Source organism: Mustelus asterias, chromosome 26 (assembly GCF_964213995.1).
Source record: "Mustelus asterias chromosome 26, sMusAst1.hap1.1, whole genome shotgun sequence".
In the NCBI taxonomy this organism is placed as follows: Eukaryota; Metazoa; Chordata; class Chondrichthyes; order Carcharhiniformes; family Triakidae; genus Mustelus; species Mustelus asterias.
The window spans coordinates 39751526-39774579 of record NC_135826.1 but is presented as its reverse complement, the minus strand read 5'-3'; the positions used below and the strand labels follow the sequence as shown (position 1 = coordinate 39774579).

General features: G+C 43.7%; 1 protein-coding gene across 2 annotated transcripts in view; it reads right to left on the bottom strand.

The window, feature by feature from the left end:
• ell (elongation factor RNA polymerase II) overlaps nt 1-21654 on the bottom strand; it is a 150594-nt gene extending 128940 nt beyond the window's left edge. For both annotated transcript variants that reach the window (XM_078198524.1, XM_078198525.1), the window contains exon 1: nt 21508-21654. In XM_078198524.1, coding sequence (XP_078054650.1) covers nt 21508-21642 — 135 coding nt within the window. In that variant the 5' untranslated portion in view covers nt 21643-21654. The remainder of the gene's footprint in view (nt 1-21507) is intronic.
• Nucleotides 21655-23054: the final 1400 nt, after the last annotated feature.

Sequence of the window (23054 nt, the reverse complement as noted above, 5' to 3'; positions counted from 1 at the left end):
TGGGAAGCAAAGGGTACATTAAGAGGTTATTCATACTTAAAGGTATCCAGGAGGCGAGAAAGAGCTGGGGGAAATGTCCTGACTCCAGAAAAGCATGCAGAATCTGCTCCAGCTGCAGTTGATGTGAAGGTGGATCTCCAGGAGGTAAGAGCCAGCAAGCCTTTCTCTTTGCCTTGGAGGCCTCCAAGGTCATCTTCCAGTCCAGGGTCCGCTCCAAAGAGCAGGATGAAACTTGGCGTGTTTCTTCTTCCAAAAGGTGCACACAGAGAGAGCTCTGTGCTCAGCAGCCTGAAGGAAGAAGATGGGTCAGTAAAGTCATCGCAGTTTGACATTCTGAGGATCAGCAAATCGGACTGTATGACCAGAAGTCAACGGACAGCATGGCATCTCAGTCCTTCCTGCTGTCTATCACAGAAGTCTTAGACAACAGTGAGTGAGAGAGCCTGGACAAATTGCTATCTCTGGATGAGCTGACTAAAGCCGTCAAGCCGTTTGAGGTGAGTAAAACTCCCGGAAGTGACGGCTTACCGGCTGAGTTGTATTTGGGAAGGGGGAAAAGAGACACTCGCACACCTCCTTGTGAAGTATGCCTTTCTTCGCAAAGGACGTCTGGAAAGAAATGCGGTGATGTTTGTCGATGGTCATCCCGAGCAGCTCTGAGACGTTGTTCCCTGGGACGCACTCCGGGACAAACGTCAGCTGCTGCTGGAGAATGAAAGATGCTCCTAGGGCTGCCTGAAACTTGGTGATCTTCCAGTGCAAAGAAATGTCCTCGAACAAGTGTTGCAGACTGGCACATTCCAAGGTCCAGGGCTTTGTGCTGAGGGACGCACTCAAGCTTGAGGCAGCTGCCACCAAGTTAGAATGGGGTAAGGGCACTGTGTAAGGCCTTTCAACCAATGTACACTGAGCAGCTGGTAACCAGTTAAAACCCCTCAGACTGTGCGCTTAATCCTAAATCTATGCAAATGTATTGAGGCACCTCAGAGTGCAACATGACCGATGTATATGGTTTGTAAAGAATTTTATTCTCTGTAATGAAAATATTTATCTGTAATGTTCCCATTACAGAACTGAAATACCTGAGTGCAACTTGATTCTTGGAGAAAATGTAAATATCATTGCACCTGACTGTTATAACAATTTGAAATGTTTTGTAATGCATATTTCAGACTTTATTTGAATCAAGTATATTTCAACAAAAAAATACTGACTACACGGAGGAAAACAAAATCAAGTAACGTCACAAGAAAACAGGTAGTTGATTGGTTGCTGAGTACTTTTTTCTCATTTATCTTTCAAAACTTTGGTTATTTTGGTTTTGGTTCACTAACAGCGGTAAAGCTTATTAGATTGGTTGGTGAGTATTTCCTATTTATCTCAACTGGAGAATCTCAATCGGGGTAAGTAGAACATTTATTGAAATAAGAATAAAAATACGGCCGGCATGGTGGCGCAGTGGTTAGCGCTGCTGCCTCACAGCGCCAGGGACCTGGGTTCAATTCCGGCCTCGGGTGACTGTCTGTGTGGAGTTTGCACTTTCTCCCCGTGTCTGCATGGGTTTCCTCCGGGTGCTCCAGTTTCCTCCCACAGTCCAAAAGATGTGGTCAGGTTAATTGGCTGTGCTAAATTGCCCTTTAGTATCAGGCGGATTAGTACGGTAAATACATGGGGTTATGGGACTAGTGCCTGGGTGGGATTGTTCTCGGTGCAGGCTCGATGGGCCGAATGGCCTCCTTCTGCACTGCTGGGATTCTATGAATATAAGCACAGGCAGAACTAGAGACATTAAAGTGTAATCAGTAAAACAATTAATGAATTAAACACTAGGAAGATAGCAGGGCAGATGATGTGTGGCGGCTGCAGAATGTGGGAGTTCATGGACACCTATGTGGAATCTGTGCCAAATTTGTCATGGAGCAAAAAGGCGGCTCTTCTATCTTACCAATGTTTGGCTGGAGGAGATTGCAACCCATCAAAGCCGGGTATCAGACAAGTTTGACAACACAAAGGCACTGGAAGGGTCAAGAGAGATGATGCAGAGCTGTGTGTCATCAACATCTTTAGGTGTCACCGGGGGGTAACAAGATGATTAAGATAGAGACGCCAATGGTAACTTGTGATTCCCCCCTCTGTTTTAAAGTGCGCATGTGAACATTTCTCGAGAACAAGATTGAGGTCACCTGTGGAGTTGCCTGTACAGATACTCGCTTCATAACACGTACTTTGGGAAGGCCGTGGAAGCATCTCAGGGTGGGAAAGCACCTACAGGAAGGCAGAAAACTTGGAAGAAGGGCAATGGCACCCATAAGAAATCTCTGAGATGGAGAGTTCTTAAAAGCTGAACACAAGTCTACTACTATTAATAGAAACAGAAAATGTTGGCAAGACTCAGCAGGTCTGGCAGCATCTGTGAAGAGAGAAACAGAGTTAGATTCTTCTCTCCACAGATTGCCAGACCTGCTGATTCTTTCCAGCATTTTCAGGTCTTATTTCAGATTTCGAACACCCACAATATTTTACTTTTATATTAGTGCCTGCTACTAGCAATTTGGGCAACTTCTTTACCCAGTGATGAGAACGTGGAACTTCCTGCCACACAGTGGTTGAAACAAATGATATAGATGCATTCAAGGGGAGGTTAGACATGCATGGGGGAGAAGGGAATTGCGAGTTTCTCTGGTAGAAATCCAGGGTGAAGCTTGAGTGAAGCATAGAGTGGGTGGCTGAATGGCCTACTTCTGTGTTGTCTATCCTTTGTAATCCACTGTAGCCCTGTAAATAGAGCATTCAGGATTCGTGCTAGCCTATACTTCACTCCAAGTGTGCCAGCATGCAGCAGTGGGGTAATAGAGCCTGATGTAACACGGCAAACCCGTCATGTTTCAAATTATAACATTGTAGATAGATGTAATTTTCTAACTTGTTAGTGCTAAAATGTAAGCTGTTATTTCTCTCAAGCCCGCAAGCTGAGAATGGAGCCATAATGTCTGTGGGAAGCTGGTTAGATTATTTGATCTGGTAATTCAGCATTCAGTGGGAAACCACGTTTGCATAAAAGGAAAGCTAAGGGTATCACTACCGGTCAACCATGGAATCTGAGCACCCCTTATTCTGCTCTGTCTTGATTGACATATCTTGTAGCCATACGAGAGGCAGGCCTAGCTTTCTGCAACCTGGTTCAATCAGATAAATACTGGTAGAAATTTCTGTACACAGCATATGATGATGATCTGGAACGCACTGCCTGAAAGGATGGTCAAAGCAGATTTAATAATAACTTTCAAAGGGAATTGGATAAATATATAAACAAGAAATATTTGCAGGGTAAGGGAGTAGGACTAATTTTTTCTTCAAAAAGGCAGCACAGGCACAATGAACGAGTTGCCTCTTTCTGAGCTGTTTCATTCAGCGAGACAGAGTTCCACGACTGCAAAGGTGTGTTACATAAAACCTAATCAAGAGATCTTGTTATTTTAACTTTTTGAAAATTCCTTAACGGGACCTGTGACTAGGTCAGCATTTGTTGCCCTTGAGGTGGTGGTGGTGAGCCGCCATCTTGATCCACTGCAGTCCATATGGTATAGGTATAATGGTCAAAAATTACAAATCATTTTATCTGCTGAATTTGTTTGCTTCTTAAATTAGTCTTTAGCTTGAGTCAAGCATGGTTAGGTTTTAAGTTTATTTATCAGTGTCACAAGTAGGCTTACATTAACACTGCAATGGGATTACTGTGAAAATCCCCCAGTCGCCACACTTGGGTGTCAATTTGGGTACACTAAGGGAGAATTTAGCACGGCCAATGCACCTAACCAGCACATCTTTCAGACTGTGGAAAGAAACCGGAGCACCCGGAGGAAACCCACACAGGCTCAGAGAGAACATGCAGACTCTCCGCGCAAAGTGACCCAAGCCAGGAATCAAACCCGGGTCCCTGGCACTGTGAGACAGCAGTGCTAACCACAGTGCCACCTAGATTTTTAATCAGACTTCAAGAAGATTCTGTCTGCATCAGCCTGTACTATTTCCAAAGCAAAGGCCAGCAATATCCATTAGACGCCATTTATTTCATACAAGACCAAGTTTGAGGATCATAGTGTGTGCAGATTTATGTTTCTTATTTCGAGCAAGTAAGTGAAGTAGCTTGAATTTTAAAACATGCGTTGAAACCTTTGCATGGCCCAGAAACCAAACAATGGGAAAATTAATTTCTGGGGGCAGTTCAGACTTCATTAAGAACTATCCAACCACTGGGACATCGAAGTCCGGGCCTCTCTCAGAGTGCTATACCATCAACATGACCAACACCTCCTTGGATTAAGCAAGTTCCAGCCACTTGCTATCTTGCAAGCAGCCGTGCCACTGTGCCACAGGCTTCTGAACTTAGATATACCACCACATAAGGGCGGGACAAGAAAGCAGAGATGGGATGGGCATTATCCCTGGCCACCCAGTGGCTCAAGCAACATTCCAGCACATGGAATCTCATAGAATCATAGAAACCCTACAGTACAGAAAGAGGCCATTCGGCCCATCGAGTCTGCACCGACCACAATCCCACCCAGGCCCTACCCCCATATCCATCCACTAATCCCTCTAATCTACGCATCTCAGGAAACTAAGGGCAATTTTTAGCATAGCCAATCAACCTAACCCGCACATCTTTGGACTCTTGTGGATGGAATGGGAGGGATGGAGGAAGTGGAAAGAAAGGAAAAAAATTATGATTTACAATAAATGTTGCAGCAGCTGCAAATTTTATTCAACAAACTGCCAATGACCATCAGCAAGCCTTAACCATTTCCTGGAAAAAAAACCTCCATGTCGCCATCGACTCTGTCTGGATCCTCTCATGATTTTGAGTATCTCTATCAAATCTTCTCTCAAATCTTCTCTCCTCTGAGGAAAATAACTAAAGCTTCTCCATGCTAACTATATAACTGAAGTCCCTCACCCTCAGAACCATTCTTGCACATCTTTTCCAGACTCTCCCTAAAGCTTTCCTGTCCTTCCCAAAGTGCAATGTCCAGAGTTAGACACAATAATCCAGTTAAGGCAAACCAGTATTCCATAAAGGTTCATCATGACACCCTTGCTTTTGCATAGTACACCTCATACATAAAGCTTATATGCCTTTTCAACTACTTTCTCAACATGCCCTGCCACCTTCACTGATTTATGCAGATATATCCCAGGTCCCTGTACTTCAAATATAACAAATTTATTTTGAGGTGACTTACGTGGACAAAAACGGCATCCATTTTCCTCATAATAGCATGCCACAAACAGGAAAGACCAGTTAATCTGTTCTTTTTTGGTAAGCGCGATGAGACCGAAATGCTACTCAGGAAATTGGGAGAACTTCCTGCTCTTGTCAGAATAGTGCCATGGGACCTTTAACATCCACCTGAACACAGAGTGCAGTGTAAAGTCCCAACTGATAGACCATGCCTCTAACAATGCAGCACCCAACAACTTTCAAATTCTTTCATAACAGAGTCACAGAGGTTTACAGCGTGGAAACAGGCCCTTCGGCCCAACTTATCCATGCCGCCCTTATTTTTTTTTTATAACCCCTAAACTAATCCCAATTGCCCGCATTTGGCCCATATCCCTCTATACCCATCTTACCCATGTAACTATCTAAATGCTTTTTAAAAGATAAAATTGTACCTGCCTCTACTACGACCTCTGGCAGCTTGTTCCAGACACTCACCACCCTCTGAGAAAAAATTGCCCCTCTGGACACTTTTGTATCCCTCCCCTCTCACCTTAAACCTATGCCCTCTAGTTTTAGACTCCCCTACCTTTGGGAAAAGATATTGACTATCTAGTTGATCTATGCCCCTCATTATTTTATAGACCTCTATAAGATCAACCCTCAGCCTCCTACGCTCCAGAGAAAAAAGTCCCAGTCTATTCAGCCTCTCCTTATAACTCAATCCATCAAGTCCCGGTAGTATCCTAGTAAATCTTTTCTGCACTCTTTCTAGTTTAATAATATCCTTTCTATAATAGGGTGACCAGAATTGCACACAGTATTCCCAGTGTGGCCTTACCAATGTCTTGTACAACTTCAACAAGACGTCCCAACATTCAATGGAGGGGCGGCACGGTAGCACAGTGGTTAGCACTGCTGCTTCACAGCTCCAGGGTCCCGGGTTCAATTCCCGGCTCGGGTCACTGTCTGTGTGGAGTTTGCACATTCTCCTCGTGTCTGCGTGGGTTTCCTCCGGGTGCTCCGGTTTCCTCCCACAGTCCAAAGATGTGCGGGTTAGGTTGATTGGCCAGGTTAAAAATTGTCCCTTAGAGTCCTGGGATGTGGAGGTTAGAGGGATTAGCGGGTAAAATGTGTGGGGGTTGGGCCTGGGTGGGATTGTGGTCGGTGCAGACTCGATGGGCCGAATGGCCTCCTTCTGCACTGTAGGGTTTCTATGTTTCTATGTTCTGACTGATGAAACCAAGCATGCCAAATGCCTTCTTCACCACTCTGTCCACCTGTGACTCCACTTTCAAGGAGCTATGAACATGTACCCATAGATCTCTTTGTTCTGTAACTCTCCCCAACGCCCTACCGTTAACTGAGTAAGTCCTGCCCTGGTTCAATCTGCCAAAATGCATTACCTCACATTTGTCTAAATTAAACTCCATCTGCCATTCGCCAGCCCACTGGCCCAATTAATCAAGATCCCGCTGCAATTGGAGATAACCTTCCTCACTGTCCACCATGCCACCAATCTTGGTGTCATCTGCAAACTTACTAACCATGCCCCTTATATTCTCAGCCAAATCATTAATATAAATGACAAATAACAGTGGGCCCAGCACTGATCCCTGAGGCACACCGCTCACAGGCCTCCAGTTTGAAAAACAACTCTCTATAACCACCTTCTGGCTTCTGTCAAGAACAGTAAGAAGTTTAACAACACCAGGTTAAAGTCCAACAGGTTTATTTGGTAGCAAAAGCCACACAAGCTTTCGAGGCTCTGAGCCCCTTCTTCAGGTGAGCCAACGCCGGCATCTCCACATTCTGTCAAGAAGCCAATTTTGTATCCATTTAGATACCTCACCCTGGATCCCGAGAGATTTAACTTTATGCAACAACCTACCATGCAGTACCTTGTCAAAGACCTTGCTAAAGTCCATGTAGACAACATCAACTGCACTGCCCTCATCTACCCCTTCAAAAAACTCAATCAAATTTGAGAGACATGATTTTCCACTCACAAAGCCATGTTGACTGTCCCTAATCAGTCCTTGCATCTCTAAATGCCTGTAGATCCTGTCTCTCAAAATACCTTCGAACAATTTACCCACCACAGATGTGAGGCTAACTGGCCTGCAGTTCCCAGGCTTTCCCCTGCAGCCCTTTTTAAACAAAGGCACAACATTTGCCACTCTCCAATCTTCAGGCACCTCACCCGTGACTATTGATGATTCAAATATCTCAGCTAGGGGACCCGCAATTTCCTCCCTAGCCTCCCGCAACGTCTTGGGATATACCTCATCAGGTCCCGGGGATTTATCTACCTTGATGCGCTTTAAGACTTCCAGCACCTCTTTCTCTGTAATATGTACACTCAAGACATCAATATTTAATTCCCCAAGTTCCCTAACATCCATGCTTTTCTCAACAGTAAATACTGATGAGAAATATTCATTTAGGATCTCACCCATCTCTTGTGGATCCGCACATAGATTAGCTTGTTGATCCTTAAGAGGCCCTACTCTCTCCCTTGTTACTCTTTTGCCCTTTATGTATTTTAGAAGCTCTTTGGATTCTCTTTGCCTTATCTTACATTGTGAAATTTTGTTTAAAATGTAAGGCAATGAACCATGAAAGGAGATATTAAGACAGGTGATCAAACTGGTAGACTTTAAACAGCATTTTACCAGATGCAAAGATCGAGGCAGAGAGATTGAGAGGGGAAATTCCAGAGTTTAGAGCCTAGTCTCCCTCAGCATCAGCCTAGATTATACACTCAAGGCTGAAAGTGGAGCAAAGATGTTACAAGTATATTTGTCTGCAAGGAAGAGGGAATTCACAGCAGGCAATGAATGACTTGACAAGTTAACAGTCACAGGCTGATCATTTTTAGAAACACAATGAGCTGAAACATCACTGTTCTTCAAGGAGCCCACAGACCAATTACAGGGAGACACTTCTCTGATTTGGTGACAATTGGCCAAAGCTTTTGAGAGACTGTGCTGACAGGTTAATGTTCACAGGTGGATGAGCCAGTATACTGAATGGTCAAAACTCTCTCAAGCTGTGCTTAGACAACAGTCCTCTTGATTTGAGATTAGATCACTGTCCTCTCTGTCCCTCCATATAGGGGAACCTTTTACCTTTGATCAGGGGACAAGAGACCTCACATCTGGCCAGATTGAACTTGTGCACTGGCTAACCATTCGGGGCAATTAGGAGATGGGGAAAGACAGGCTGCTGCTTATGACAGCTGATGGAGTTCTGCTGCATGCTTGCATGTTGCTTCACACGCCTCCTAGCACAAGACAATCAGAGCAGCAAAAAACACACACAAAACATTCAAAAAATGTCCAAGTGTATTAGCCTTTGGCACAGCTTTGTAAAGATTCAGGTGGGAACAGCAGTGCACAGTGTGGTGCTGACCCATGTAGACCAAAATAGTACCAGATGTGATCTGTCTACTGAGTTGAATGAATCAGGCCAGGAGTAAGACCCCCTTTACCACAGGTTTGTGTTTATAAAAACATATCCAGAATCCTATTGCTCATCACTACAGTAACTACATGTGTGGGCTGAATGGCCTATTTCTGCTCCTATATCTTATGGCACTGACATTGACAGGATGAGGCTCTTTTATTACATTAACATGTAAAAACAGTGTCATTACACCTGTGAGGCATTTAGGTCTTTTTCCTACACAAGATGCTATACAAATGCAAATCGTTGTTTTGATTGACAATCAGGTGAGGTACAAGCTGATGGATGATCTTTGGAATCTCAGTAAGAGAAACAGGGTGTGTAAACTGGATCTGGAAAGAGGTCGATGCTGTTCATCGACTCTCTACATATCACAATCTGTAAGGCAGAAACCATACCCTTTCAGCCATCATCCCTGTTCTTGCTGATGTATACGGGCGAGCTGAATGCTCGCCAGTGTAACCTGATGTTGAGAGACTTCTTACTGTGTTTACCCCAGTCCAACGCCGGCATCTCCCCATCAGAGCATTCAGCTGCCAGACCGTAAACTGTGAAATTCCCTCCCTAAGCCTCTCCGACTCTCTCTCATTTATTAAAATGCTCCTTATAACTTACCCCTTTAATCATCTGTCCAAATATCATGTCACTCCATGTCAAGTTTTGTTGGATAATCACTTCCATGAAATGCCTTTTGATGTTTCCCAACGTTAAAAATGCTATATAAATGTAAGCCTGTGTAAAAGTTAGAAATCCTTACTAAACAGATGGATTAGAAAAGAGTATTGTGACAACATTGTAGGAATTGAGATGAATCGATCATGGATGCAAAAAGACAAGATAATCCAATACAAGGGAAAAATGGAGATAGAAAGCACAGTGTATGATGCCGATAGGATTAGGCTGGTGGAGAACGAGCTTTGACCTTGGTGTTAAGATGATATAATTCACAGGAGGGAAGATAGAACGAATCTCACCAAAACACAGATTATAGCTTTTCACCATTTACTAATCCCCTCCTTCAAATATGTACGCAGGAGTGGCCTAGTGAATTACCTTCATTTTCAAATCCCACCCCAGTCTTACTCTAACCTACTGCAACAAAGTCCTTCAAACATGCACCCCCAGATCTTTTCCATTTCATTCCTAGCTCCCCATTCCCTACCCTCCACAAGTAGCCTCTAGCAGCCTGGAACTCACTCCTCAAATCTCACCTCGTTCCACCAAACTCCAAACCTTAAACTTTGGTTTCTCGGTTATCTTTCTCCACTTTTCTCTATAAAATTCATCTGAGACATTCTGAACATGAGGAGCATTGCAAACATGAGAGTTAAAAACCCTGCATTGCACAATTCAGTCAGCTGTGCCAAGTGACAAATTGGATCCAGTATCAGGCTATAATAGACCCTCTGGGGCTGGTCGGGGCAGAATAAGGTTATTTAGCCATAACCTCAGTGGTGTGATCAGAGAAGAATGAGTACATACCGCCCAAACCTTGCTCAGTCTCACATACAAAGTCTCTCTGCACAAGTCATGAGGCCTTTGGGGAAATATCTGAGCAAAGGAAAATTAGAGAGAAAAAAATCCAATGGGATTTAGAGAGGGCAAAGAAAAGATTTAAGATAATGGTTTCAGGAATGAGGGGCTTCAGCCACATGGGTAGCTGGGGCTTCAGCCACACAGCAGCGGCACGGTGGCACAGTGGTTAGCACTGCTGCCTCACAGCTGCAGGGGCCTGGGTTCGATTCCCGGCTTGGGTCACTGTCTGTGTGGAGTTTGCACATTCTCCCCGTGATTTCGTGGGTTTCCTCCGGATGCTCCGGTTTCCTCCCTCAGTCCAAAGATGTGCGGATTAGGTGGATTGGCCATACTAAATTGCCCCTTAATGTCCCAGGATGCGTAGGTTAGAAGGATTAGCGGGGTAAATATATGGGGTTACGAGGATAGGGCCTACGTGGGATTGTTGTCAGTACAGACTCGATGGGCCGAATGGCCTCTTTCTGCACTGTAGGGATTCTATGATTCAGCCACATGGGTAGTTGGGGCTGTTCTCCTTGGGCTGAAGGCTGAGAGGAGATTTGAGAGGGGTTTTTAGATGAGGGTAGTGCAGTTGATGTAGTTTAAATGGATTTCAGCAAAGCCATTGACAAGGTCCCACATGGGAGACTTGTAAGGGCAAATGCACATTGGCTACAGGGTAATTTGATAAGTGGATTCAAAATTGGCTCAGTTGTAGGAGACAGAGGGTGATGACAGAAGGCTGCTTTGGGGTGTGGTTTGGATTAGTAAGTTTGCAGATGACAAGATGACTGGCCGGGTGGTTAACAGTGAGGTGGAGTGTCTCGGGCTACAAGAAGATATAGACAGAATGGTCAAAGGGCAGGTAAGTGGCAGATGGAATTTAACCCTAAAAAGTGTGCGGTTATACTCTTCAGAAGCAGTAATTTAACAAGAAAATATTCAATGAAGGGCATAACACTAGGAAGTTTTGGCGTGTTTGTCTGAAGACAGAAGGGCATGTTAGTGGGGTGGTGAAAAAGGCATATGGGATATTTGCCTTTATCAATCACATTACAAAAGCAGGGAATTATCTTGGAGTTGTACAGAACTTTGATGAGGCCACAACTAGAATAGTGTGCACAGTTCTGGTCGCCACATTATAGGAAGGATGTGATTGCAATGGAGCAGGTGCAGAGAGATTCGCCAGGATGGAACATTTAAATTATGAAGAGAGATTGGATAGGCTTTGGTTGTTTTTGTTGGAGCAGAGAAGGCTGAGAGGTGACCTGATTGAGGTGTACAAGATTATGAGGGACATGGACAGGGTGGATAGGGAGCAGTTGTTCTCCTTAGTTGAAGGGTCAGTCACGAGGGGACATAGGTTCAAAGTGAGGGGCAGGAGGTTTTGGGGGATGTGAGGAAAAACCTTTTTACCCAGAGGGTGGTGATGGTCTGGAATGCGCTGCCTGGGAGGGTGATGGAGGCGAGTTGCCTCACATCCTTTAAAAAGTACTTGGACAGCACTTGGCACATCATAACATTCAAGGGTATGGGTCAAGTGCTGGTAAATGTGATTAGTTGGGATTAGTTTCTCGCGTGTCAGTCCAGACTCGATGGGCCAAAGGCTCTCTTCTGCATTGTACGATTCTATGATCTGTTTAAAGTCATGAGGAATCTAGACAGTGCAGATAGAGAGAAACTGTTCCCATTGGCAGAAAGATCAAGAACCGCAGGTCCCTTGGCCTATGGTGAATGGCAAAAAATTCAATGGCACCATGAGGAGAAACTCTTTACACAGCAACTGGTTAGGATCTGGAACGTACTACTCGAGCGTGTGATGGAGACAGATTCAATCGTGCCTTTGAAAATGGAATTAGATAAGCATGTGAAGAGAAAACAAATGTTGGACTATGGAGAAAGGTATGGGGAGTGGGACTTGAAACACTTGCAGAAAGCTGCCAGGGATATGATGGGCCGAATGGCCTCTTTTTGTCCTGTAGCCATTCTATGATTCCACCTGCAAAATATTACAATAAACTATGTTTCAAAACAATCTTTTTAAAACTTATCCTTTCAATCATTTATTCTGTTCAGAGTTGCTTTGGAAATGGCACAAAGTCAAGTCACAAGCATGTCCAAGTTTTAGCGTGGTTAAATGCAGGACAGAGCTTTGATTACTGTACCCAATATCATGGCTTCAACCTCATATGGCTTACTGCACCTGAACAAATGTCTCTATTTTGAGAGCCTTGACAAACTAATGCTGCAGCTACTGGGATCTAGATTAAGCTCTTTCTACATTCAATGCAAAGCTAGGAAAAAAAAGAGCAGAGGAATTAGACTAATTGAACCAGTCTTTCAAAGAGTGGCATAGACATAGGCAATGACAGGCTGAATGGCATCTTTTTGTTGCTGTAAGATTTTATTTTTTCGGACAGGATTCTTATAGCTTACTCCTATCCATCCGGGCTGGGCTGAACTAACCAGTCCCAATTTGGCGGCAAGCTTAAGGTTGTAAACTCTGCTGCCTATATTCTAACTTACACATCAATTCCTATTCATTCATCACCCATGGACTCAGTTCTCCACACTGGCTTCTGCTTCAGCAACACCTTGATTTTAAAAACTGCTCATCTTTATTTTCAAATTTCTCCATGGCTCACCCCTCCCTATGTTGAATTATCTGACCTTCAATCCTCCAAATATTGATATTGAAATAGTGTAGATTAGAGGGGCTTTAGATTGGTTCCACTGGTCGGCGCAACATTGAGGGCCGAAGGGCCTGTACTGCGCTGTAATGTTCTATGTTCTAAATCTCTGAAGTTCTCCAGTTCTGGCCTCCTGTGCATCCTTGATTTCCAATGCTCCACCATTGATAGCCATGCCTTCAGGTGTCTGGGCTCTAATCTCTGGAATTCTATTCCTAAACCTCTTTACTCTCTCCTCCTTTAAACCACTTCTCAAAACCTAACTCTTTAATCAAGCTTTTGGTCACATTTTATAATAGCTCAGTGTCAGTCTTTGTTTGAGAACAGTGCTATGAAGTATCTTGGAAGGTTTTACTATATTAAAGGCGTCATACAAATGTTATTTTGACAAAGGGTCGTCTGGACTCGAAATGTCAGCTCTTTTCTCTCCTTACAGATGTTGTCAGACCTGCTGAGATTTTCCAGCGTTTCTCTTTTGGATAAAAATGTTATTGTTGTGAAGATTCGTAATGCTGACCAATGGCAGGAGCTCACAAATCTCTGCTCGTAACTTGTGACATCAAAAAAACCTCAAGCAGATAAAGCAAGAAGCCTCACAACACCAGGTTAATTTGGATTATTCTAAAAAAAAACCTGCTGGACTGTAACCTGGTGTTGTGAGACTTCTTACTGTGCCCACCCCAGCATCTCCACCTCAAGCAGATAATACATGGCCAACCACCATCATCAAAACCACAGCATCAGAAGTCAAGTAATGTTAGCACAGCTGGTAATGTATAAAGGACAAGTGTCTATGTAAGACCATGGGCTATATCTATTGTTATTATGGATCTATAGATATCTATATGACATATCAAAAATCTTGCTCCCTGCATACACTTCCAATAAACATTCAACATCATAAACTATCTACACAAATTGCCATGCTGCAAGCATCTCTCATCTCCAGCGAAGGCCATGTTATGTCAACAGGGGCTGAAGAATATAATTCCAGTGTGACTAGCTTACATCAACAGTTTTGCTGAATGGGGTGGCACGGTGGTTAGCACTGTTGCCTCACAGTGCCAGGGACCCGGGTTCGATTCCCGGTTTGGGTCACTGTCTGTGCGGAGTCAGCACGTTCTCCCCATGTCTGCCTGGGTTTCCTCCCACAGTTCCAAAAGACGTGCTGGTTAGGTGCATTGGCCATGATAAATTCTCCCTCAGTATACCTGAGCAGACGCTGGAGTGTGGCGACTAGGGGATTTTCACAGTAACTTCATTGCAGTGTTAATGCAAGCCTACTTGTGACTAATAAATAAACTTTAAAACTTTAACTTAATTTACAATGCAAATATAAAAATAAGGACAGTATAATTTTGAAATACAGATTGAGTTCCATTTGTGTGAGTTGATCCAGTTATCTATCACAGTCTATCTCTACCTCACTACACTTACTCGCGACCCTCCACGTGCAATACTGCAGGAGATGACAACTAACAAGTAAATTAACTATAAATACCTGGAAACATTAGTACAGGTTACACTATGTCCACTACTCCCTTGGGATATATAATATTTGTTTCCAAAATAAAAGCAAAACACTGCAGATGCTGAAAATCTGAAATAAAAACAGAAGATTTTTCTGCGTGGCGACAAGCATTGCTGCTTCACAGCACCAGGGACCCGGGTTCGATTCTGGCCTTTGATAACTGTGCAGAGTTTGCATTCTCCCAGTAGCTGTGAGGGATTCCTCCAGTTTCCTCCCACAGTCCAAAGATGTGCACGCTTGGAAAAAGGGCAGAGGGGAGGCCTGGATGGGATGCTTTTTCAGAGACTCAATGGGCTGAACAGCCTCTTTCTGCACTGTGGGAATTCTATGGAAAATGCTGGAAAACTCAGCAGGTCTCTGGGAGAGAAAAAAAGAGTTAATGTTAAGTTAAATATGATTCTGAAGAAAAGTTAGACCCGAGTCTTTCCAGCGCTCTCTGTTTTAATTATAGTATTGGTTTTATATTGGAAACATTGGAGTTATAGGCCGGTGAGCTTGACGTCCGTGGTAGGGAAGTTGTTGGAGAGGATTCTTAGAGACAGGATGTATGTGCATTTAGAACGGAACAATCTCATTAGTGACAGACAGCATGGTTTTGTAAGAGGGAGGTCGTGCCTTACAAATTTGGTGGAGTTTTTTGAGGAAGTGACAAAAACGGTTGATGAAGGAAGGGCCGTGGATGTCGTCTATATGGATTTCAGTAAGGCATTTGACAAAGTCCCACGTGGCAGGTTGGTTAAAAAGGTTAAGGCTCATGGGATACAAGGAGAAGTGGCTAGATGGGTGGAGAACTGGCTTGGTCATAGGAGACAGAGGGTAGTGGTCGAAGGGTCTTTTTCCAGCTGGAGGTCTGTGACCAGTGGTGTTCCGCAGGGCTCTGTACTGGGACCTCTGCTATTTGTGATATATATAAATGATTTGGAAGAAGGTGTAACTGGTGTAATCAGCAAGTTTGCGGATGACACGAAGATGGCTGGACTAGCGGATAGCGAAGAGCATTGTCGGGCAATACAGCAGGATATAGATAGGCTGGAAAATTGGGCGGAGAGGTGGCAGATGGAGTTTAATCCGGATAAATGCGAAGTGATGCATTTTGGAAGAAATAATGTAGGGAGGAGTTATACAATAAATGGCAGAGTCATCAGGAGTATAGAAACACAGAGGGACCTAGGTGTGCAAGTCCACAAATCCTTGAAGGTGGCAACACAGGTGGAGAAGGTGGTGAAGAAGGCATATGGTATGCTTGCCTTTATAGGACGGGGTATAGAGTATAAAAGCTGGAGTCTGATGATGCAGCTGTATAGAACGCTGGTTAGGCCACATTTGGAGTACTGCGTCCAGTTCTGGTCGCCGCACTACCAGAAGGACGTGGAGGCATTAGAGAGAGTGCAGAGAAGGTTTACCAGGATGTTGCCTGGTATGGAGGGTCTTAGCTATGAGGAGAGATTGGGTAGACTGAGGTTGTTCTCCTTGGAAAGACGGAGAATGAGGGGAGATCTAATAGAGGTGTACAAGTTTATGAAGGGCATAGATAGGGTGAACAGTGGGAAGCTTTTTTCCAGGTCGGAGGTGACGATCACGAGGGGTCACGGGCTCAAGGTGAGAGGGGCGAAGTATAACTCAGATATCAGAGGGACGTTTTTTTACACAGAGGGTGGTGGGGGCCTGGAATGCGCTGCCAAGTAGGGTGGTGGAGGCAGGCACGCTGACATCGTTTAAAACTTACCTGGATAGTCACATGAGCAGCCTGGGAATGGAGGGATATAAACGATTGGTCTAGTTGGACCAAGGAGCGGCACAGGCTTTGAGGGCCGAAGGGCCTGTTTCCTGTGCTGTACTGTTCTTTGGAAAAAACTCAAATCACATCCCAGTATTTCAGAAAGCATTAAAAAAAATAGAGAATTATCTTCACAGACAAATACATTGCAGTGCAGTTTCAAAACACAATCAAACTGATGAATCAGAAAGTGTGGATACAATGCTGACTCCACATCAGCCTACATAGATTAATTTTGATGCAATTTATCATCTTTTACAAGAAATACATAGAGATAATCTTCTAGTCTTGCATATATAATGAGCAGCACACATTGCCACATTTCAACCATTTAAGTGGTGACTGATGTGAGCAAAATGGCAGCCATATCACTGCAGCAATCTGCCACACAGGCAGAGAAATTAATGATGGGTTACCTTCTTAGGTGGTGCGGGGAGGGGAATTGGCTTAGGGAGGAATCTTATCAAGGACTCATTGAAGGATCTTGAGCTTGCACCCAAACTGACAATGAGTGCCTCATTTACGCCAAAGGACCTTGCCTCTCTTATGGCAAAACACACTCAGTACTGCAATGAAGTTTGCAAGCTCAGTTACATGATCAAGTTTAATTCCCACAGCATTCAGACATAGCAAGTATCATCAACTGCTGCTTTATTCAGTTTAAAAAGATAAAAAGTTTATTTATTTGTCACAAATAGGCTTATATTCACACTGCAATGATGTTACTGTGAAAATTCCCTAGTCGCCACACACCAATGCCTGTTCGGGTACACCAAGGGAGAGTTTAACATGGCCAATGCACCTAACCAACACGTCTTTCGGACTGGGGAGGAAACCGGAGCACTCGGAGGAAACCCACGCAGACACGGGGAGAATGTGCAAACTCCAAACAGACAGTGACCCAAACTGTGAATCAAACCCGGGTCCCTGGCACTGTGAGGCAGCAGTGCTAACCACCGTGCCGCTCCAGCAGGACAAGATGGAAGGATCTCAGAGGATATGTCAGCTATCCATCCGACAATGCAGACATTTGTCCAAATATATCCTACGCACAACAGGATAAATCTATCTCACCCAATTACAGCTATATCAGCCTTTCTCATCCATCAGTAAAATGATAGAATAATCAACAGTGTCATCAAGAGGCAACCCATCAATATTCAGTTTGGATTCAACCAGAAATACTTAGCTCCAGGCCTCATCACAAGAGCTGGCGCAACACAAGAGCTGGCTTAGACACCAAAGCTACATTCAAATAACTATGGCACCATGGAGCCCCAGCAACATGGGGGTCAATGTGAAACTCTTCCAGTGACTGGAGTCATGCCTAACGCAAAGAATATACTTATGACTATTGGAGGTCAATTACAACAACCCTAGGTCAGTCCTGCAGAGATTCCACAGAAAGATATCTACCCAGCTAACTCCAGCTGCTTCATCAATAACATTCTCTCCATTATCAGATCAGGAATGAAGCTGATGATTGACAATTCCAGTCCTTATTTATATTCACAATTCTTTCAATAATGGAAGTCCATGCCAATCTACAATAGACACTGGATGTTGCCCAGACTTATCTGACAAGTGACAGGTAATATTTGTGCCACAAGTACCAGCTAAAGACTATTGTTACTGAATACCAGTTACGTGGTCCATGGCCCAGAGATGGTGAGGTCAGTTTCAGCAATCCTGTTGACATTGACTAACTCAGTAAATTTTTGAATAGATTGCGTATAAACTGCTGAAGGCAGGAACCCTGTCGGAGGCTGCTATTAAAAGTTCTCCTTCCGGTAAGATCTGTTTTCATAGAATATTTTACAGGAATGTTCTGGGGTGAGGGAATCTCACTTGGAAATACACTCTATATTCAACATTCTAAACCCTGCAGTAGTCCCCATGGTACAGGAATCCTGAGGCATTTCTACTACATACTCACCTACTTCTTCCAGAACATATACCCAGACTAAACTCATCGTCTGGTCAGCATCCTAATAGATGCTGATGTGACAATTTAATTACGTGAATAGGAGTGCTTATAAGTCCTATGTATATGGAAAGTGACCAGGAGTACAAGGCCATGCAAACAGTAACAGCACCTGATTACCAAAATTGAACCATTTCTGAGACTGAATGTGGAAATTTACTTAGTTAGAATCCAAAGGTTAGTGTTGTAGCAGAGCTTTAACTAGTGAAGTACTGCACCTTGGTCACTGTTTCCACATTCTCACTGCCTGATAATTAATCAAATAAGTTTTAAGTGTAGCTCCTCACTAAGTGCTTGTTTAAACAAAGCAGTAATTGGGAAGAGACCTCAAGATAATACTGACTGTCAAACATTTGAATGCAATAACAATTAGTGTTACGGGGGGGAGGGGATAAAGAAAATGCTAGAGTACCAGTTTTCAGCAACCTTGTGTTCATTCAACCCATTGTATCAGTGCTAACTCTTTAATGGAGCAAACCAAAACTAATCCCACTAGCTCATGCAGATTTGCTTCTGTGTGCCAAAGAATCAAATCCACGTGTTTCCCAAACAAAAACCATGGATGAAACCATGGATGAACAGGGAGATCGACTCAACACAACAAAAACAGAAAAATGCTGTAAAAGCTCAGCAGGTCTGACAGCATCTGTGGAGAGAGAATAGAGCAAACATTTCGACTCTAGATGACTCTTCGTCAGAGCCTGAAGTCCAGGTCTGAGGCTTGGTCAAGACCTTCAGGTTTTTAAGGTGTCCCGATTCCAACAACCTGTCCTGCTCCCTCCATGCAGGCGGTGTATACTTAAGAAAGCCCACCAACTCCTCTACTTTCTTAGGGGACTAAGGAAATTTGGCATGTCTGCTACAACTCTCACCAACTTCTACAGATGCACCATAGAAAGCATTCTTTCCGGTTGTATCACAGCTTGGTCTGGCTCCTGCTCTGTCCAAGACTACAAAAAACTACAAAGGGTTGTGAACGAAGCCTAGTCCATCACTCAAACCTCCCATCCATTGACACTGTCTACACTTCCCACTGCCTCGGAAAACAGCCAGCATAATCAAGGACCCCACACACCCTGGACATACATTCTTCCATCGGGAAAACTATACAAAAGTCTGAGGACAAGTACCAACCAACTCAAAAACAGCTTCTTCCCTGCTGCCAGACTTTTGAATGGACCTATTAAGTTGATCTTTCTCTACATCCTAGCTATGACTGTAGCACTACATTCTGCACTCTCTCTTTTCCTTCCCTATGTAGAGTATGCTTTGTCTCTATGGCGCGCAAGAAACAATAATTTTCACTGTATACTAATACATATGACAAGAAGAAATCAAATCTCGTTCATACCTTGTCCATACTTCCTCTTCACCTATTTATCTGCTTTCTCCTTAAAGGGAGGAACAAAACCTAACTCTATTTCAGGATCTACAGTAAATACAAAAAATACTCCTCAAGCACTGCCCAAAGTTTTGCTACAAACCTTTCAGATTAAATAGCAGTGAGAACTTTACTGAATGAGTGGAATGCATTAGGAGTTCTACACTCCACTGAGCCCAGACTCAGGCCGTTTACATCAGAGAGCCAATCTCAAACCCCAAAAAATATATTCAGAGGAGAACACTAACAGATTTCTGACCTTACTAAACTTTAGCACATTTATGAACAAGATTTAACAGCCTTAAGATTCCCACAGGAGTGTCACTGAGGAGTTGTTACAGATCCATTTCAAAAACTTTCTAAAGGCATGTCATTTTTTATTTCTTCAGTAACAAATGTCCAGAAACAAGTGGATGAAAGGCTTGTATGGCGCTTGGACAAACTGGACCAAGTAGTCATCTTCTGTGCTGAAACATTTTATGTAATCATGTTAAATTTAGTAATTTTAGCACACAAATAGGCAATTTGACCCAATAAGTCGATGGTAGCTCTGATGCTCCACCTGAGCCTCCTCCCACCTTAGCTTATCTATCAGCATACCATTCTATTCCTTTCTGAAGAGGAGCCATACAGACCCTAAACATTAACTCCGTTTCCCTCTTCACGGGTGCTGCCAGACCTGGGTTTTCCATCTTTTTCAGTTTTTATTTCAGATTTCCAGCAGCTGCTGTATTTCACCTTTTTTCCTTATATTTATCTAGTTTCCCTTAAACGCATCCATGCAATTCACCTCAGTGAAAATGTGGTTGTGACTACTGTGGGTAAACACGTTTCTCCAGAATTTCCAATTTGATTTATTAGGGACTATCTTTTGCTTATCACCTCTAGTTTTGGTCTCTGCCAAAAGTGGACAAATCTTTCTATGTCCAACCTATCAAATTCCTCATTGTTCAAAGCGATTTATTTGGTCACTCCTCAGGTTTCGTCCACATAGATTAGATCAGCCAAATTTAAAATACCAAACAGCAGATAAAAGATCACCGCAAAGAAGCAAATTCCTGAGTTTTCACGGGTTGTCCATTGCTGCAGCGATCCCATTGGACATTAAAGGCATATTCCAACTACACTGAAAGCAATGTTACAAAGTTCAAATACCTGAGGTGATAGTTAATTGTAGGCTTTAAACCTATTTACACCTCTCCCCTTTCACAAGGTAGCTGAAACATCAGATTGATTTTACTCAAGTCAATTTCTAGCCCCACACAAATTCAAGGGAGGTAATAAAGAAAGCTTATTAGTCACAAGTAAGGCTTACATTAACACTGCAATGAAGCTGTGAAATTCCCCTATTTAACCTTTATTTAAACTTTAAGCAAAAGATGCACCAAATACACAATTAAATAAATTGTTATAGAAATATCTTTAGTGGAAATTATTGTATTGGCAACAAGTTCAAACACGAATTAGTCAGTGGCGAGTGTGACCAAACCTGGAGTCAGATCCCTTTAAATGCTGCAGGTTCTGAGATGTGTGAAATGGGGAATGATTGTAGTTTGAGCTGACGAAAACGTCATTGACCTGAAATGTTAACTCTGTTACTCTCTCCACAGATTCTGCCAGGCCTGCTGAGTTTATCCAACATTTTCTGCTCAGAGTTATTAACTCTTCTGATGAATACTTTGGGTGATTTCTAGTTGGCACATGAAGGAAGTGGCTGGAGTAAACAGACCACCCCCCACCACCCCCGATCTCTCTTCTCCCCCCTCAGCGGGGTGTTGGGGCATTTTGGAGGGGGTATACACCGGTGCTGCCATGGTAACAGTCCCGGGTGGTGTGGCTGAGAGCCCGGGCTTTACCTCAGTGGGTCTGGGGCCCGCTTTTCCCCCCTCCTCCTCCCTCACACCACAAAAACACACACTGACTTTTTAAAAACTCCCTACCTTGCAATTCTGGTAAGCCTCGAGCGCCCGCAACGCGCTGTCGGTGAGTTTGACATGAAGAACCGAGACATTGCTGCCCGAGCTGAGTTTGCCACAGGAGAGCCCATAGCTCTGCTCCTCCTTCAGCGCCGCCATTTTGCCTCGCGCTGCTTCCCCCTCCCCCAACTCACAGCCGGGCACCGCGGCCTCCCCCCAACACAGAGCCAGCAACAAAGATGGCGCTCAGCCAATCACCGCACCACGCTTTCGCCCGTCACAAAGATGGCGCCGGCCAATCAAGCACAGCCATGCCTGTTACAAAGATGGCGCCAGTCAAGAAAGCCTGCTACAAAGATGGTGACGGCCAATTAACACTCACCACTTGCTTGTCAACAGCAAGGGTCGCCCATAACAACTATGGGGACAGGGAACTGGGGTTGGAACACAAACTCGTTGTCAATGTGCAAGATAGTGACCGTCAGTTATTAACCAGAATAACTTATCAATTATAAACAAGTTATTCAGAAAGATTGTTTGCAACTATTGGAAGGTGATGGCTAATCGACAGTGCGTTGTCGTGGTTATCACAGATGCAAACTATAATCATTTGCATTTTATGCAAAAGTGCAAAAAGTAATCAACAGTACAACACTACATTAACACAAACTCCTCCAAAGTGGCAAATGAGATTGCGAGGGGACCGAATCAAACAGGAATAAACATGACTGCAGTTTTGGCCCTGCATCCATTGTACTCATGATGTGGAGATGCCGGCGTTGGACTGGGGTAAACACAGTAAGAAGTTTAACAACAGCAGGTTAAAGTCCAACAGGTTTATTTGGTAGCAAAAGCCACACAAGCTTTCGGAGCTCCAAGCCCCTTCTTCAGGTGAGTGGGAATTCTGTTCACAAACAGAGCATATAAAGACACAGACTCAATTTACATGAATAATGGTTGGAATGCGAATACTTACAACTGTCAACCTGTCAACTTACAACCTGTCTTGTCTGGAGACAATACACATCTTTTTAGCCTGTCTTGATGCTCTCTCCACTCACGTTGTTTTGTTTCTTAAAGACTTGATTAGTTGTAAGTATTCGCATTCCAACCATTATTCATGTAAATTGAGTTTGTGTCTTTATATGCTCTGTTTGTGAACAGAACTCCCACTCACCTGAAGAAGGGGCTTGGAGCTCCGAAAGCTTCTGTGGCTTTTGCTACCAAATAAACCTGTTGGACTTTAACCTGGTGTTGTTAAACCTCTTACTCCATTGTACTCTGCAGGATCAGAATGACTGCACTGACTCTGTGCAGCTTACTGAACCTTCCTGCTTCACTCCTGCCAGGAAAACTTTCAAAATCTGGAGGCTAAATAACTCATCGATGCGGAGAGGGTTAATCTGTTCCGGGAGAGTAATCTGTAACAGAAACAAAATGTTACTACACTACCATCTAAAGGTGGCTCATGTTCATTGCAGTTAAGTTTGAAAACGATCCTTTAAATAATTAAACAAGTTGATTAATGTAGACGGTTACATCAAAAATCTTCTCTCATCATACATAGAAAC